Source organism: Adiantum capillus-veneris, chromosome 27 (assembly GCF_014529385.1).
Source record: "Adiantum capillus-veneris isolate H3 chromosome 27, ASM1452938v2, whole genome shotgun sequence".
NCBI lineage: Eukaryota > Viridiplantae > Streptophyta > Polypodiopsida > Polypodiales > Pteridaceae > Adiantum > Adiantum capillus-veneris.
This window is the reverse complement of record NC_140957.1, coordinates 59,908,075-59,924,619: the sequence shown is the minus strand read 5'-3', so window position 1 is coordinate 59,924,619 and position 16,545 is coordinate 59,908,075. Positions and strand designations below refer to the sequence as shown.

General features: G+C 40.8%; 1 protein-coding gene across 1 annotated transcript; it reads right to left on the bottom strand.

The window, feature by feature from the left end:
* Positions 1 to 203: 203 nt before the first annotated feature.
* On the bottom strand, positions 204 to 5,929 carry LOC147422061 (LRR receptor kinase SERK2-like). The gene is made up of 7 exons (XM_086503636.1): positions 5,849 to 5,929; positions 4,726 to 4,774; positions 4,395 to 4,481; positions 2,131 to 2,202; positions 1,726 to 1,869; positions 1,135 to 1,209; positions 204 to 986 (listed from the first exon to the last, which is right to left on the bottom strand). The coding sequence occupies exons 1-7, from the start codon at positions 5,916 to 5,918 to the stop codon at positions 929 to 931; spliced, it is 555 nt and encodes a 184-aa protein (XP_086359762.1). The 5' UTR covers positions 5,919 to 5,929; the 3' UTR covers positions 204 to 928.
* Positions 5,930 to 16,545: the final 10,616 nt, after the last annotated feature.

The window sequence follows — 16,545 nt, the reverse complement described above, 5'->3', positions numbered from 1 at the left end:
ATGGATTATTCTATAAGAGAAAATGTGAACAATATAACCTTGTGCACCATCTTGGAGGAGAGAGTTTCACAGAATGCCTACACCTTTGTTTTGTCATTTTAAATACACTCCAAAAACGCAAGAATGTTCATGGCTTATGCTTGCTACAAATTCTATTCCTTTGTTGTCAAGGTCTCTAATCGCCTGTTCTGCAACCAGCCACCTGATACAGCAGGTCCTTCACCGGCAAAATGTGCGCCCCAATATTCCCTGCACTGAGGTGTCAGGCTGAGGCAAGTTTGGTAATTCCGGCTGTTGACAGGTCAGGCTCCCAGAGACTTTGACGGCCGGGAATAGGCCTTGGTCGACCCATTTTGTAGCAGGCTCCCGGTTACCGCCGGTCGCCTGACCTGCAGAATAGGCCTCCCAAGGCCCATTCCCTATACCATCTACTTTTACATGGATAATTTTTGATGTACATTTCAACATTGAGAATTTCAAAATCAACCTTGAGTAGCTAATCTTATTCTTGAGGCGGTCAGTTTTCAAAATGTGTATCCGGGAGGATTATCAATACTCTATAAAATGTATACTTCTATGTATATTTATAGGGGTGTTGGGGTTTTTAAATAGGCACTCATGTAAATACATGTATATAGGGGTATTATTAATAACTGTTGCATGCACGTGATATAGAGAGCTACGAGATCTCCTTGGCTACTCTTTCACATGAATCTCAAATTGGTATAGATTTTACAAAGCTGTACACACAGTATGAGTTAAAGCAGGGCAAATGTGCAATCTTGATGCTTTCATTAACTTTCACTTGCGGACAAGGGCATAGATGGTGAAAAAGAGTGAACATTTTTGGTGAAATATCTTGAGATTATGTTGCTCCCTTGCAGAGTTAACAACTTAATCTCAGCATGATATATACTACCGTGTAAAATCACCCCAAGCAAGGCACGTTGATTGCATCACCGCAGAGTTTAGGATTGTCACGCCATCTGCAAAGGAGAACCATAATGGCTTGAGTTGATTAGATGCGTGTACAGAGACAAAAACATTCTATGAACGTCCTTTGGAGGCCAAAACATGAGAGAGAGAGAGAGAGAGAGAGAGAGAGAGAGAGAGAGAGAGAGAATGAGAGCTTACATATCTATATTTTGAAAGTTAGCCATAGCTCCACCGACAGGAATAGTGCCATTAAGGTCATTGCTGTAGACATAGCTACATAGTTTTCACAGTAGTAGAAAATTAGGTAATTGAAAGAGACTAGAAGTTCAAGTTCAAGCTTGATGAGTGAAACAAGTTCAAGCTGGATGAGTACGTAAAACAAATGCTTCTTTGTAAAATAGTTAATCACAAAATTAATGTGGATTCTCAATGCAAATGGTAGAGTTGTAGCCTATGTGCCTAAGGTCTTGCGTTCAATCCCTCCTTGGCGATTTGAAGACATGTTCTAAGTCCTTAGGGGTTGGGTGTGCGTGTGATGGGATGCCTCTCTCCCTACCTATGAGGCTGTTGTACATAGGGTGTGTGCGTGTGTTTCAAAGTTCCTGTACCCTCAAAAAAATTAAAATTAAAAAATCAATTTTGCTACCCAACAAGGTGATGTCTCCTCTTGTCAAGTTTCTAGGTGCATTTCAAATGTTATTGTGTTTATGCAAATGAATGAAGATGAAGTTTGATTCTCAAAAAGGTTGAAAGGTGAATGAAAAAGGAGAAAATGGGAGGGATTCTTACAAGGTTTTTAGTGAAGTGAGCTGTCCAAGTTCTTTAGGAACGAGCCCGGTGAGGTGGTTCTTTTGGAGATGTAGGGCATATAAGGCTGGGAGATTTCCAAGCTGAGGTGGAATGCTACCATGAAGGCTATTCCAAGCCAAGTCCCTACAAGTTAGTTACAACATGAAGGTTAGTTCAAACAAAGGCATATGAGAGATTCGTGTGCATGTGCATGCGTATGCACACACACTTCTTTATTTTGGTAAAAACACACACACACACACACACACACACACACACACACACACACAATTGACATATATTACTAATTTATGCGCCCCTACACATGCATGCACATGTGTGTCTGTGTGTGTGTGAGAGAGAGAGAGAGAGAGAGAGAGAGAGAGAGAGAGAGAGAGAGCTTACAATGATTGGAGGTGCTTAAGCTCTCCAAACCTTGGTGAGATTGAACCAATGAGTCCAAAGTGAGGCAACAATCTAAGACAAACATACTGAGATTGATACAAGCTTGTTAATGAATACATCCTATTTAATCAAAGAACAATCATCTTTTTTTTTTGGGTCCTACATAAGGCCATAGGGACTCATCTTACTCTTGAGAGCAATTGTGGACCATGATTAAGTTTGTTGATCAGTGCCACATGGTAAGGCTAACCATGGAAAATAAGTTTCTGATGGAGTGCTTAAGAGATGCATTAACTAGGGGGCTACACATTCTTTGCTTGAGTAAGGTCATGAGTTCAAGGCTAGTTAGATAGATCTTTGGGGTCTCTTGGGATTGTTTCTACAACAAAAATACTTATTTTCTTCTTCTTCTCTCTCTCTCTCTCTCTCTCTCTCTCTCTCTCTCTCTCTCTCTCTCTCTCCATCCAGAGTGTAGATGAGGATGGATTTTAGTAGTAGTAGTAGTATTTTTGTTCTAGTCTTTTTGTACCCAGACATGGTATCAGATTCACAATTTTGTAACGGTTTGGTCACATAGGCCATTTTGGCCTTTTGGAGACGTTAACATAACATTTCATTTCTCTCTCTCTCTCTCTCTCTCTCTCTCTCTCTCTCTCTCTCTCAATTGGTTATCCCAGTTCCAACTTGATCAAGAGGTCTTGAGTTCAAGTCTCCTTGGATAGACCTTTGAGGCCTCTTGAGATTGTTCTACTTGTTGAAAACTTCTTTTCTCTTCACTCTAATATTGTTGATTGTAGGCAATATAACATTTCGCCTTGATTCTTTGGGCTATGAATTACTTGATTAACAATCGATACAAATCAAATCTAATTTCCATGCACAGGCCCAATCACTTCACTCACATGTTACTTCCTTGTTATCTTTTGTACACAGTATTTTTGGCTTTGACATATAGCCATCATTTTTGTAGGGCTTCTTTGTATTTCCTAAGTATACACTTCGGCATACCCTTTCCACCCAAAAAAGAAAGTTCCAAAAATAGCCATCAAAATAGTTTCTTCAAAGAATGCTAGAATTTTGGAGGAAAAAGAAACTCAAAAACTCAAGTAGGACCTTTCAACATTTGCAAGAAGGGTCACATACTTAAACATAATCAAAGGAAAACTCTTATAAGTAAAACAACACTTGCCATAATAATCAAAATATGACCAGTAATACAAATTTAAAAACATTAGCCTTTTGCTCTCACAATTCTATCCACATAGTACTATCTTTATTTGCAATCCATGCCACTTTGAAAAAGACAAACTTGAATTGAATTTGCACTTAGTTTCTTCCCACCCGTAGAGTTATGTTAGCCACTTGTGACCTTGTTGATACTCTATAAGGCTTTTTGACTCTTACACCAAAGGGTGGTTTGGTAATGCTAGTTCTTCTAGAGTGGTATCTCACTAATCGCTCAGGCCCCTTCGGAAAGGAGCCCTCTTTGCCTTCCACCTAAGCTGTGCAAGAAGAGCCCGAATCCAATAGCAGGGAACATTGAAGCTTCATAGGGTCTTTCTGTCCAGGTGCGGGTAATCCGCATTTAGCCATTTATGCTCAAGAAAGGGACCTACAACACTATATCATGAGTGTGCAAAAAGGACCATGTACCATCATGAGGTAGTGAATGTGCTCTATTGAAGGGAGATCATTGCAAGATAATCACCTTGGGAGATTACTAGGACTTTGAAGGGCAAGAGCCTTTGAAAAGCAAAAGCACATAGTATCCACCTTTGCTGGGACATTTTATTGAAATTGTTGAGTTGCTTATGCAGTTACAAGTTACAACCTTGCATTTGATCTTTAGTAGAGCCCACCAAATGTTAAAATTTAAGGTCTCACTTTAAAATTTTCTTTAGAAAACGCGCTCAAATGATATGAATTACTTTTGAGTTATTTATGGCCCTGTGAAACAATTCCACAACCGAACCATAATTTTGATCCTTTGCTCTAGGTAATAAGGGTTGTCACACCCTATGATGACATGGTAGTGGACTTTTTAGAGGACTGACGCTATCCTTAGATTGCCTTGTATAGGTCATACTTCTTCACTTATCGAAACATGTAGTAACCAATTTTTACAGAACATGAAGATTGCCTCTTCTTGAGCAAAGAAGAGCACGATATTGGTTCACATGCTTATGAGTACATGTATTGTTTCCATACTTTGTAATCTTGCATAGTCACTTCAAGAGAGATGATAAAATCATAAAGCTACTCACATCATTTGGACGTCTGTAGTATCTGGTAGGCAAACCACCCCGCTAAAAATGCAAGGATTAGCTTGGAAGGGATCCCATAAAAGCAACCTACAAAGAATGTCTATTAAGTAATCGAAGTGAAAAATTTGATTCCTATTGAGGACACAATGCACCCAATATAGAAATTGTAGCATATGACTATCTATTCAAAAGAAAAATGTAGAGCAAATAATCAATGTTGTTGTGTTGGCTAAGCTATAGCTCCATCCAATAAGCATCATGTCAGATACCATCCTAAGATACTTTAAACACACCAATTACATCCAAAACTTCAAATGTACATAAAAATTACCTTTTATTAGGATCCTGGATGCTTTGCTTCCATTCTAATAAGATGTCAACTGCTCACCGCAAAAGTAAAAACACCGAGAATCAATCTCTATCACCATGCTAAGATTATTTGTAATGCAAACTTGACACAAGTTTTGCCTCAATTATAAAGATGAGGAATGAAAACAAGACCTAGATTTAGATCAATCCCATAATTGAAATTTGTGTATATCCCCTTTGACGGGTACTCTTTTGTATGTAAAAATATTTTAAAAATGCGAGTAGGTAACCCTTTTTGCTAACTCACATGCTATGTCAACATAACTTATATGAACGACCCATTGAGGTTAATCTCTTTTTTGTGCATGGGCATCAACTATAGGATATATTGACAACATTTGAAGAGCCAGAAACAAACGAGGCTATAAGTGCTTATGGGCTTGACTCCTAGATTCAACCTTTAATCAATAGAGGTCCTTGGTGAGCCTAGTTACTAATTGACACTCCAATTATATCTATGGTTGAAAATCGGCATCGTGTGTTGGCAAAGCTTACATCTGTTGATCTCCAGTGTGAACTTGATGTAAACTAAGTGTAAATTCAGGAACACATGAACTCATTGTGAGCATGCATGTGAACTCCACAAGTGATGTGCATAGTGGTATGAATTAAATGTGAATAGACGTAAACTCAAACAGAACCCGATTAGGATCGTGGATAAGCCAAAACTACTCAATATAATGCTACCATTTCCCTTACATAACAAAAAGTGTGCATAAGCATAGTGGTAAGATATCCTTCAGGCTGGTCTGATTGGTCTGCCTTGGCTCCCAAATGGATCTATAGGTGCTCGATCAACAAAGATCTGGACCGTAGACTGTGCGGTTAAATTTCAGCGCTAGTGCTTACGTGGCACAAGCGAAAATCATTGATTCTATTGATCTTGAATTTTTCAATGGCGAGCGTTTCTGCCACATAGGCGAAAGCACTCGAGGGGTGTCAGAAAGTGCCGTGGGTTGGCGACCTTGCGCAACTCAGGGGGCCCATGGAGCTGCGCTATTACTGCTATGTGCCGTGTAGAGAGAGAGAGAGAGAGCTGACGAAAGAAAGAAACACGCAGACGAGCTGATGAAGACGATATTTACCGTCATGTGCAGTCGCAAAGGAATGTAGAGAGAGCGCCCACACCACTAACACCACCGCTGCGTTCCTCATTTGCACTTCTGGCGCTACCTCAGTCTCGCTCTCTCTATCCCACAGTTATACGTTTATATGGAGGCTTCGTGACCGACCCACGTACAAAATTTAGAACTTACAAGTTACCTCTCAATGTGAAATTAGAAGCTAAGAAACTCTACAAAAAGCTTAGTGTAAAAAGCTTCAATTATAGCCTTTCTTCAAGTTTTCTTGAATTTCCAAGGGTCCTTTTTAGAGAGTGTGTTTCTTAATAGAGAAGCACTTAATCATGAAAAATGAAAAGGGTGTACACCTACCCCTAAGGGTGGATAGGGGCCATCATAACCAAGCAATTGGCTCTGGTCACAACACAAGGGGAAAACTTTACAGTTATATGCTACAGAGAAACAAATAGTCACGGATCAATAATCACCTAGAAAAGACATACAAACCAAGCTACCATCTCAAAGACTTTTGCAAACAAGATAGAATCTTGTAGACAAAAGTTTCAAGAAAACAATAACTTTCTAGGAGGCACCCATCCACTTTTTTTTATTGTTCCAAGCTCTCCAGAACTTGCAAATAAGAGCAGATTCCTTTGGAACGAAATGAATTTTTTAAGCATGTGATAGCCTCTTCGTGGAGTTCTTTACGTGGAAAAGGTGCATGTTTCTCTTGATCAGTAGAGTCCAATAGTCTATAAAGGATGCAACTCTCATAATCCACTTGGAATCCAGCTCGGTGGAGAGCAATTGGATGTTCAAATTCCCCAAACCACCTCTATCTTTTTCCATGTAGCAACTTTACCAAGCCACGTTTGGAATTTTGTTAATATTCTTAGATCCTCCCCATAATAAGAATCTTCTTGCCATGCTAAAAAAGCTTTATTCAATTGGTAATGAGAAGGCATCCCAACAAGACAAATAAAATATGAGTGAGGAAAGAAGATAATGATTGAGGAACAAAACTCGAGCAAACAAATGTGGCTGAAAATTCTACGAGGAATACAACTTTTCCTTCAATTCAGAAACCAATTCCACCTTTGATTGAGGGTGACATTGAAGCCCATGGAAATTCATAGCAGTCTAAAAAGTTCTCCATCCACAATAGGCTTACATCCCGCTTGTGTCACCATTGCAAAGAAGACTCCCTCTGAAGCTCTGTAACCACTTTTAGCATGATTTATGACTGAATCACTGGCTAAGCAAAAGATGTTCAGGCATTTCCAGAAACTATCTACACTCTACACATCATTTTTACCAAAGCATTAGAGTTATCAACAAAGTGTTGCAAGCGCAGAGGGTCCATAGATCTTGGAATGTCGATTGCATTCAACTTACCCTATTGCACATAGAATTTGACCAGCCATCCCAAGGCATGATAAGAAATGGCATACAAAAGAGGAGATAGAGGACACCCTTGCCTTATAAGTTTGCGAAGAGGGATGGGCTCCATTAACTCCCCATTGATGGACATTTTGGCACGAGCATCACCAACGAGACTATGCACAAATTTTATAAACATCCTTCCTAGTCCTATATCATGTAGGCATTAAAGTATGGATTCCCATTCAATTCTATCATAAGAAGGTGAATTACAAGTGGTATAGTATGACCGGACTCATTAGCATCTATATACATTCTTTTTCCCTGTAGGTGAAGTAGATTCTCCTTTCAAGGAACTTCATGCCAGCAGCCATGTGGTTGAACCATGGTGCCCCTAGGATAACATCCTCATGCTGGAGAGGAGAGATGAAAAACTCTTCCTTGTCAACGTAGCTTTGGACATCAAGCCTCAGCTTCCCAATCAAGGGAGTAATGAAGCTTGCTGCCCCTTGAAAGCCCCATCGTCGGCAGTTACAGTATCTCCCATTTTGAAAGCTTGTATGCCCACCTTTGTGGCCAACTCCATTGATATGAAGTTGTGAGTAGAGCTAGGATCACATAGGATGAAGGAATCATGCTCCCTCACCTTCCTCCAAGCATATGAAAGGGATGATCCTTTGCAATGAGCATCCTCTTTTTGAGATTTGACCGTGGAAGCTCTAGGAGTCTCATTATGAGCATTTCGTTTGGGGCAAGAACGATAGCCGTGTCGTTGCTCCCCAATTTTGAGCATTTGTGATCTTTACAAAAAGCCTCTAGCTCTTCAAGAGAGAGTTTGTTTTTACATTTGTAAACTCCTTTCTCCTTGGTCTTGTTGTTGTTGTTGTTGGCATTTCCTTGGGAAGAACTTTGAGTATTTTTCTTCCCCCTCGAATCATTCCGATCTTTGTTTTCCATGGGCTTGGCATTCCTTTTAGCCCATTGTTGGAAATTAATGTGAGAAGCAACCATAGTGTGGTGGATGACTTCGGTGATGGAACCAAGCCGTTGACATACTCGACCATTTCTTTAGGTAATCCCGCACAAAATTGTTGCTTTTTCTCGGCGAAGTCTATCTTTTGAAAGATTGTAGCTTTGAGATGTAAATCCCAAAACTTGTCTACATATTTGTGGATAGACTCATGGGAGAGTGGCTTCAAGCTTCTCCATTAGTAAGCACGTTGTCCTTGGCATCGCTTGCAAGGAATTGCTTCATTATGGAAACTCGTAGAGTTTTCCATGTCCTTGGGGCTTCACCATTCCCTCGGAGACTAGCCCATCATTGACGAGCAGATTTTTGAAAGTGTATAGCTACATGGTGGAGCTTGGAGGACTCTCTGAAGCCCTCGTCTCCAAAGGCCCCATCGAATTACTGGATGAAGGCCAATACTTTGTCAGTAGCACCAAAGGTGCCATCATAAGTGAGAAAAGAGATACTCTTTCCTCCCTCTTTGAACTTCTTAAGCTTTTGGGACCTTTTCCAAGCAGGGTAGTATTTGTGTTGTATTCTCTAGGAGAATAACCGTTGCTTTCATCCGAAGAGGAGGAAGGTGAAGAAGAAGGAGAAGAGGGTGACCTCTTTCTTGCCTTTTTCTTCCTTTGTTTCCTCTCTTCCCTTTTGGAGTGATGAGGAGAAGGACTATATGATGATATTTCCCTCTTGGAAGGAGTTGGGGATCGTGGAGACTGCCGTCTTCATGGAGCCACATCTTCAAAGGAATTTGGAGATTCACTTCTTTCTTGTTCATTGGATTCCTCCTCTTCTTTATCGGAGAGAGTCTTCTTTTGAAATTCTCAACAAGTGGCTTCCTAAGCTCTCTCTCTTCTTGGAGAGGTAGGGAAATCCCATAAGATGAAGTTGCTGGGTAACTTCGGCTTGCAAGGTAAGGTTGCCCATAGCTTGTCTAGTAATAAGATACTTCACAAACATTGGGACATCATCAGTAGCACCTTCTTGTGCAAAATAAAAGTTGTCAATATTCATTCTACTCTCTTGATTATTGTCAGACATGCTAATTAAACTTAATGTATATGCTACTTTGTGCTTTGGTACCCTTAGTTGCTACTCTTCTTTACCTTTGAAAATTAGCTCTCAAGTAGCCACACCAGTGGTTTAGAGACTGTTGATTGCAAAGAATAGTGGAGAGGGTCTAACATTGCTTGATTGATTATGGTTTCTATTGAGCTTGGTGGTAGCTCAATAATGGTTAAGCCAAAGGCAAGCCCCAAAAGACTCCATTATTAAGTCTATAGTTCGCAACTGTGTACCTTGAACTAAGTCCTTTTCAATCAATTTTATAGATCCCTGTCCCACTTACCCTTTTGCAATGAACATGTCCAACATTTCATGGACAACTTAAGGACTCTCTTCTTAAGCAAGAAAAGAGAAACCATGGCAGCTTTGATACCAATGCAATGGAAATAGAGTATGAACATTGAGAATACCGGAATTAAGAAAACTATAGTGAGCATTTCTATGAGAATACTTTGAGAAAATAGAGGTTGAACTTGATTAGAGGTAGCAACATAACCAATATACTTAATTAAATACTAATGTAATGGAAATAGAGTATGAACATTGAGAATAGCAGAATTAAGAAAACTATAGTGAGCATTTCTATGAGGATACTTTGAGAAAATAGAGGATGACCTTGATTAGAGGTAGAAACATAACCATTATACTTAATTAAATTGGCATGAACAATACTTTGCAAGATAGAGAATTAGAGAACTTGACAACAATTGAGGATCCGATTTATGCAGAGCCGGTCCCCCCTCCAAAAGGCTTTCGTATTATAGTTTTTCCCATAAAGAGAGACTTGGTACAATACAAGCTTTGTGTTCCTTGAGACCTTGATGGTGCAATGAAGATAGAGAGCTTCATGCACCACAGTTACACCCGTAAATTAGCTCAATGAAAGCATTAACTTGTCCCCGAATTGAGTCCCAAGACCCGAAACACCTTCAAAGATGGAGAGAGCTAGCAGGGAATGAGGATAGGGAAGAGGAAGAAGAAGTATTCTTACAAGAAAGAAGTAGTGTCCTCTCTTACCATTACTCATAGAGCTTAGCATAGCATAGTGTCATAGTAATGGAGATGGAGAATATGGCTAGCATAGCATTGAAGCATGGCTCTTAGCTGGATTTGCATTCCATAGCCAAGAGTGTTGGTGTAGACTCTCAACTTCTCAACAAATTTGGAGAAGAAGATGAAGTTCTTTGCACTTCACACAATGAGAATGTGTGTGTGTGTGTGTGTGAGGGTGTATATCCCTCAAGTCAACCCCCTTCTTGCTTGGGTCGACCCCTCATCCTAGCTCATGCCTTAAGCTCATTGGATTTCTCAAGCAAAGCAAATCACAAGCCTAGGTCAATTCAAGCTAGAGAGGTAGTCTTTGGACAAGTTTCCTCCTTCCCCCTTTGAGAGAGAGGGCTTGATTAATGATTAAATAACTAATTTAATTAACTAAATTCTCATTGGACCTCTCTAAGGATCAACCAATAGGATTTAGGCACACTATGGGGGCAACCTAGCTAGGGGCCTGACATGTGTCCTACTTGCCTCTTGAGGGAAAGGGGTGTCCCTTGGGTAAGTTTGAGACTTTCCAATCACATCCCCTCCTTTTGGGGCTCACCCCCATCCTTTCTAGGCCTTTGTTTGACTTCAAGCATCTCAAACACCTTGGCCCCCAAGTACCTTAAGCACTTCATGTACCTTAGTCATCAAGCATGACAAGCACCTCAAGCATCTTAGTCAACAAACATGACAAGCACCTTAGTCAGCAAGCATGACAAGCACCTCAAGCTTGGGCCGGGTTCCCACCTCAAGCTCAGCCCTAGCTTGCCTAAGGTCTTAGGTCTAAGGACTTTTAAGACTAACCTTTGGAAGTCTTTAATGAAGCTAACTCTAAGGTCTTTCAAGATCCATTAGCTAGCATTTCTCTTTGAAAAACCATCTCTCATTTGGACCCATTGACTTTGGTCCCGCGCTATATAGATCCATAAGCACATGTCTATATTCTAACTCTTGTTCTAGTTTATTCTCCCACATTAAATGATTAGTTTAATATGAGAAAATCATTTAGATTAGTTAGATATTAGATTTTATGACATAGACTCTCTAACAAAAGTCATATGCACAAGTTGAAATTTTTATTGAATTCTCAAAAGCTTGTGTTTGCACAAGGGGTATGGTGTTACTTGTCTCATTTTCATATATATACACCTCTCTCTATATACTTCAAATAGATTTTTCTCTCAGGAGGATTTGTAAAGATAGCCATGTGATTAAACCATGGTGCCCCTAGAATTACATATTCATGTTTGAGAGGAGAGATAAAGAAGTCTTATTTGTCCACATAACTTTGCGCATGTAGTCTCAACTTTCCAATCAAGGAAGTGACCGAGGCTTCTTGTCCTTGAAAGATCCATTTGCCTTCAAAGTATCCCCCATGTCATAAGCTTGTATCCCTAACTTGGTGGCTAGCTCAATTGATATGAAATTATGAGTTGAGCTAGGATCAAAGTGGATAAAAGCATCATGTTCTCTCACCTTTCCCCAAGCGTAGGAAAGTGGTGACCCTTTGCAATGACCATCCTCTTTTGGAGCTTCAATCATAGATGCTCTAAGTGGTTCATTGCGTATATTTCTTTGTGGGCAATACCAATAACAATGTCCTTGCTCCCCACACTTAAACCATTTGTGATCCTAACGATAACATTCTAGCTCTTTGGGTGAGAGTTTATTTTTGTCTTTGTAAATACCTTTGTCCTTTTCTTTGTTGTTGTTGTAGTTGTTAGGGTTGCCTTTGGAAGAATTTTTTATAGAATTATTCTTCCCCTTGGGCTCAATTTTGTCCTTAATTTATGCGGGCTTAAAATTTTTCGTAGCTCCTTGTTGGAAATTAATTCTTGAAGCAACCATGGTGTGGTAAATGACCATTGAGATGGTTTTGGGCCTTTATGAATTGACTTATTCATTCATGTCTTTGGTGGGTAGCTTGACACAAAGCTATTGCTTTTGCTCTGCAAAGCCTATCTTTTTGTACATAGTGGCTTTGAGATGTAGCTCCCAAAATTTTTCTACATACTTGTGGATAGAAACATATGGAGTCATCTTCAAGATTTGCCATTCAATGAGAACTTTATCTTCAGCATCGCTTGAAAGAAACTTCTTCAAATCAAATCTCTTAAGGATTTCCATGTCTTTGGAGCTTCTTCATTAGCCTATAGACTAGCCTAGCATTGCCTGGTAGACTTTTGAAAGTGCATGGTAACATGTCATTGCTTAGATGGGGGTTTATAAAGTCCTCATCTCCAAATTCCGCATCAAATTGTTGTATAAAAGCTAATACTTTGTCGGTGGTACCAAAGGTACCATCATAGGTGAGGAAAGTGATGTTCTTTCCTCCTCTTTGAACTTCTTGAGCTTGTTGGACCTTTTTCATGTGGCATAGGATTTATGATGTCCTTTACTCTTAGGCTACTTGGAGGGGTAGCCGCTATTTTCCTTGGAAGAGGAGGATGATGAAGATGGAGAAGAGTGTGACCTCTTTCTCTCCTTTTTCTTCTTGGGAGTTCTTTATGTTATGGATAAGGGAATTTAGGATTTGTACCCTATGTACCTTGTACACTAAGGCTATGTAGTAGGCATTGATCTAGAACCGTTAGATGGTAGAACTAGATCCTAGGGTTCACAACAAATGCAGCTAATAGGTGGCAAAAGCTAAGACTAGGTGAAGATATCACATTCTATGTATATTTATTACTCAAGTGCTCATAACGAGCTATGGCCATTTATGCTCGACCAACCAGTGTGTATTCATTTTTGAGCATTGAAGAATCTATAAATAAATGCATGCAAGAGAAAAATGCTCACTCTTGCATGGGGGGAGATTGCACCTACTTCTTATGTATTTCTTCTCTCTTCTTGTCTCTTCTCTCTCGCAGTGCCGGTGTAGCACTCTACTTTAGGAGGTGCATCTGCATGTACTCTCTTGCTCGCTCTCACTCTCTATCTCCCTCAGTTCATGTTTAGCTCAATTATGGATTTGTGCAATTTGTCAGGTATGAAGGTTTGTTTGCTTATGGCTTGGAATGTGCTATTTTGGGTGTTTTGCAGGGCCACCTCGCCTCCATTTGCAGTAATGGTATCACAGTACAAGGATATGCTCTTGGTAACAATCAATCACAAAGATCCAAAAACTAGCAATGGAGCGAGGATCTATACGACTATGTACCAAAGCTAAGTGCACTTAATAATTATTCTTTTTTTGGTTTATCAAAATCTTGTCATTTTATTCCTCTTTAATTATACTTATTTCTTGTAAATATTTGGATACTTAGCGTTAATCCTATGTTAATTTGTAATTATCAAAAGAATCTGGCTAAGATATATAAATCATGATATTCCATATATTGAGTAAAGATATAAATATTGCCAATATCTCATTTAGCACTTGGTAGATATCAATATAGCTTGTAGCTTTAATACGACCAAGGATACAGATAGTAGAAGGAGAAATAATTTATATTGAAGCAGAACTAGCTCCCAAGGGATAGGAAAATTCTCAATAGACTTCAAAGATCTATCCAATAAGGCTTTGATGTCAAGATCTACTACAGTGGGTGATGTATGAAAATAAGAGCGTTATTTTATCTGAGGAGCATATATTCGACGAATCTTCAACTCGAGACTTCAGGCTTTGAGGATGTTGTTGGGAAAAAAAAAAGATGGTGAGCCTTTACTACTGTCATCAGATGGCCGTGCTCATCGACTTGCGTAAAATTGCAGCCCAGCATGCGTCGGACAACAACGTCGTCGGTAGAATTACTGCAGCCAACCAATTGACGTCGACCAATTTTGCCGCAACATCATCGACAGAGCTGCCACAATAGTCAAAATCTACAATATGGATGGCAATAGCGTGGTATGACAAGACTCTATAGGACACATGGTAGGTGACCAATTACCATCACCAACCATCTGAGATATCTCTAGCTCTTTGCCACTCCTTTGTAGATCACGTGCCTTGTAGCCATTTTCCACCCACCTCACATCCGTCGCCCCTTGCTCTTTGCCACCAAAACTATCTCTTTCACTCTCGTGTTCTCATGCAACCATCCAATTCTTGCTATCTTTCTCTCATCTGCATGACGCCCAAATTCCATAATACAACATGCAACACCTCTCTCTCTCTCTCTCTCTCTCTCTCTCTCTCTCTCTCTCTCTCTTTCAGATTGTGGCGCCCACCAAGCAGCCCACCTCGCCCTAGGCCAATCAACCTTCACTCACTCTGCAACTCCCTCCTTACCCACCCACTTCATCATTTTGAGTGGCCAAAAACCGAACACTCTCTCCCTCTCTCATTTGTTGCCAACACCATGCAGAGGGCTGTTGCCTACTCTCTCTCTGTCTCTCTCTCTCTCTCTCTCTCTCTCTCTCTCTCTCTCTCTCTCTCTCTCTCTCTCTCTCTCTCTCTCTCTCTCTCTCTCTCTTTGTGATTATACTCGTTGGAGGTCTCCCTCTCTCTTATCCTCTAGGTTGCTACACACACAAACATCCACACCACACACTCGCAGTTTTCTTTTTTCTCTAACTACCCCCCCCCCCCCCCCCCCCCAACATACACACACACACACGCTAAAATGAATAAATATTACACACACTAGTAGCCTTTGGAGCACATGCAAAGGTAGCTCAATTTACAGCTCTCACCGTTAATGTATTTACCCACCATCCACCCTTGCCTTAGTCCATTCAATGTAGCCTCTCTCAACTCTCTCTCCCCGACTTTCTCTCACCCACCACAAATGTCCAATTGTCTTTCTCTCCATCTGTCTCGCTGCACCCTCTTCAACTGTGAACCCTGTCTCTTATGCTGTGGTGAACAACCATGTGTGTGTGTGTGTGGTAACCTAGCTAGCCGCCTTCCCCTGGGCGAGAGGCTGCCATGTGGGGAGGCATTAGCCTCAGTCTCGCCTCATCTCTCTATGCCGTTGCCTGCGCCCCCCTTCTTTGTTGTAGTCTGCTTGCGCTAGCCCCATCTCTTGTTGTAGCCTGCGCGATAATGCTTGCACAACAAACTTACCTTGCTCGGTGTGTTGGCAGCATGCCGTAGCCTGCACGAAAACCCCTACACAACAAAACTCATTTTTCTCGGTGTGTTGGCAACGTAGCGTAGGTCAGCCATCCGATTTTGTTCAAAACCCTAAAAAAGTAAGGGTGTGTTCTCCCCTTTGTGGTAAGATGTCCACCATGCCGATCTCACGCACCCGTAAGTCCTTTCTTGCAGTGGAAGTAGCACCGAAGAAGGATCCTTATGCTCGCCAAGATACAAGAATCACAAACCTTGAGGCCCAATTCAAGAGCTCATTAAAGAGAATGCATAGCTCAAGCAACATTTATGCAAGCTTGAGGAAATGAAGGAAGTAGAGAGCCAAACTCTACTTGTGAAAGCACATGAGGTTGAAAACGCTTTTGCCAAAACTATCAAAGCAGCCTAGAAAGAATTCCATGAAGCAACACGTAAACAGATCATCAACAAAGTTCAAGCAGCATTACAAGAAAATTGGCTACAAGAAGCTATTGGCCTCAAGGTTAGGATTGGAGGACTTCCCTCACCATGGTGCACAGACAAAGACACTCTTGAAGACGCAATCACCAAGCTCAATGAAATTCTCCAACCAGTAAATAAGCTAGCAACCATCTTGTGGATCAACGACACACATAGAAAGGTGCCACCCTAGCATTGTATCCTTAGTCTCAAGGACAAAGAAGAACGGCGGAAGCTACTATGCCAGTCTCATCTCCTAAAGGGAACAAAGTTATGGGTCACCAAAGAATTGACCCCGAGCCAACTCAAGACCAAAGCAAGTGAACTCAAGAAGATGTGCGAAGCTTGCAAACAAGGTAAATGGGCAGTCTATCGAAGTGGTAAAGCAGTCATCCAGGAGTTTCGAACTCCCAAACTGCCCCTGCCCTCACTTGAGCCTTTTTAGGTTTCATCCTCCTTCCTCTTTTTCATTATCCTCTTGATGGACCCTCAGTCCTTAACTGATATGTATCTACGCTTCACTTGAAAGCAAGCATTATAATGTTTTGTTTTTCGGTCCCATAGGTCATATTTGACCTCCGTGGATAATAATTCAGTCTCTCTCTCTCTCTCTCTCTCTCTCTCTCCCCCCCCCCCCCCCCCCCCCCCCCAAGTACGACGACCTATAGAGGTGAACATTGACAAAGCTCTTCAGCGATCGGTGCAATACTCTCTCGCACAACGAACTTTGCCGGGTATCCTTGGGCA

What these genes read in the sequence shown, in the direction of transcription:
- LOC147422061 (XM_086503636.1), bottom strand. Translation starts at nt 5,918, where the DNA reads ATGAGGAACGCAGCGGTGGTGTTAGTGGTGTGGGCGCTCTCTCTACAT. An exon ending in ATCCAGGATCCTAATAAAAG is followed by an intron (nt 4,482 to 4,725) that starts GTAATTTTTATG and finishes CATTCTTTGTAG; the next exon opens with GTTGCTTTTATGGGATCCCT. An exon ending in CTTAAGCACCTCCAATCATT is followed by an intron (nt 1,870 to 2,130) that starts GTAAGCTCTCTC and finishes ACTAACTTGTAG; the next exon opens with GGACTTGGCTTGGAATAGCC.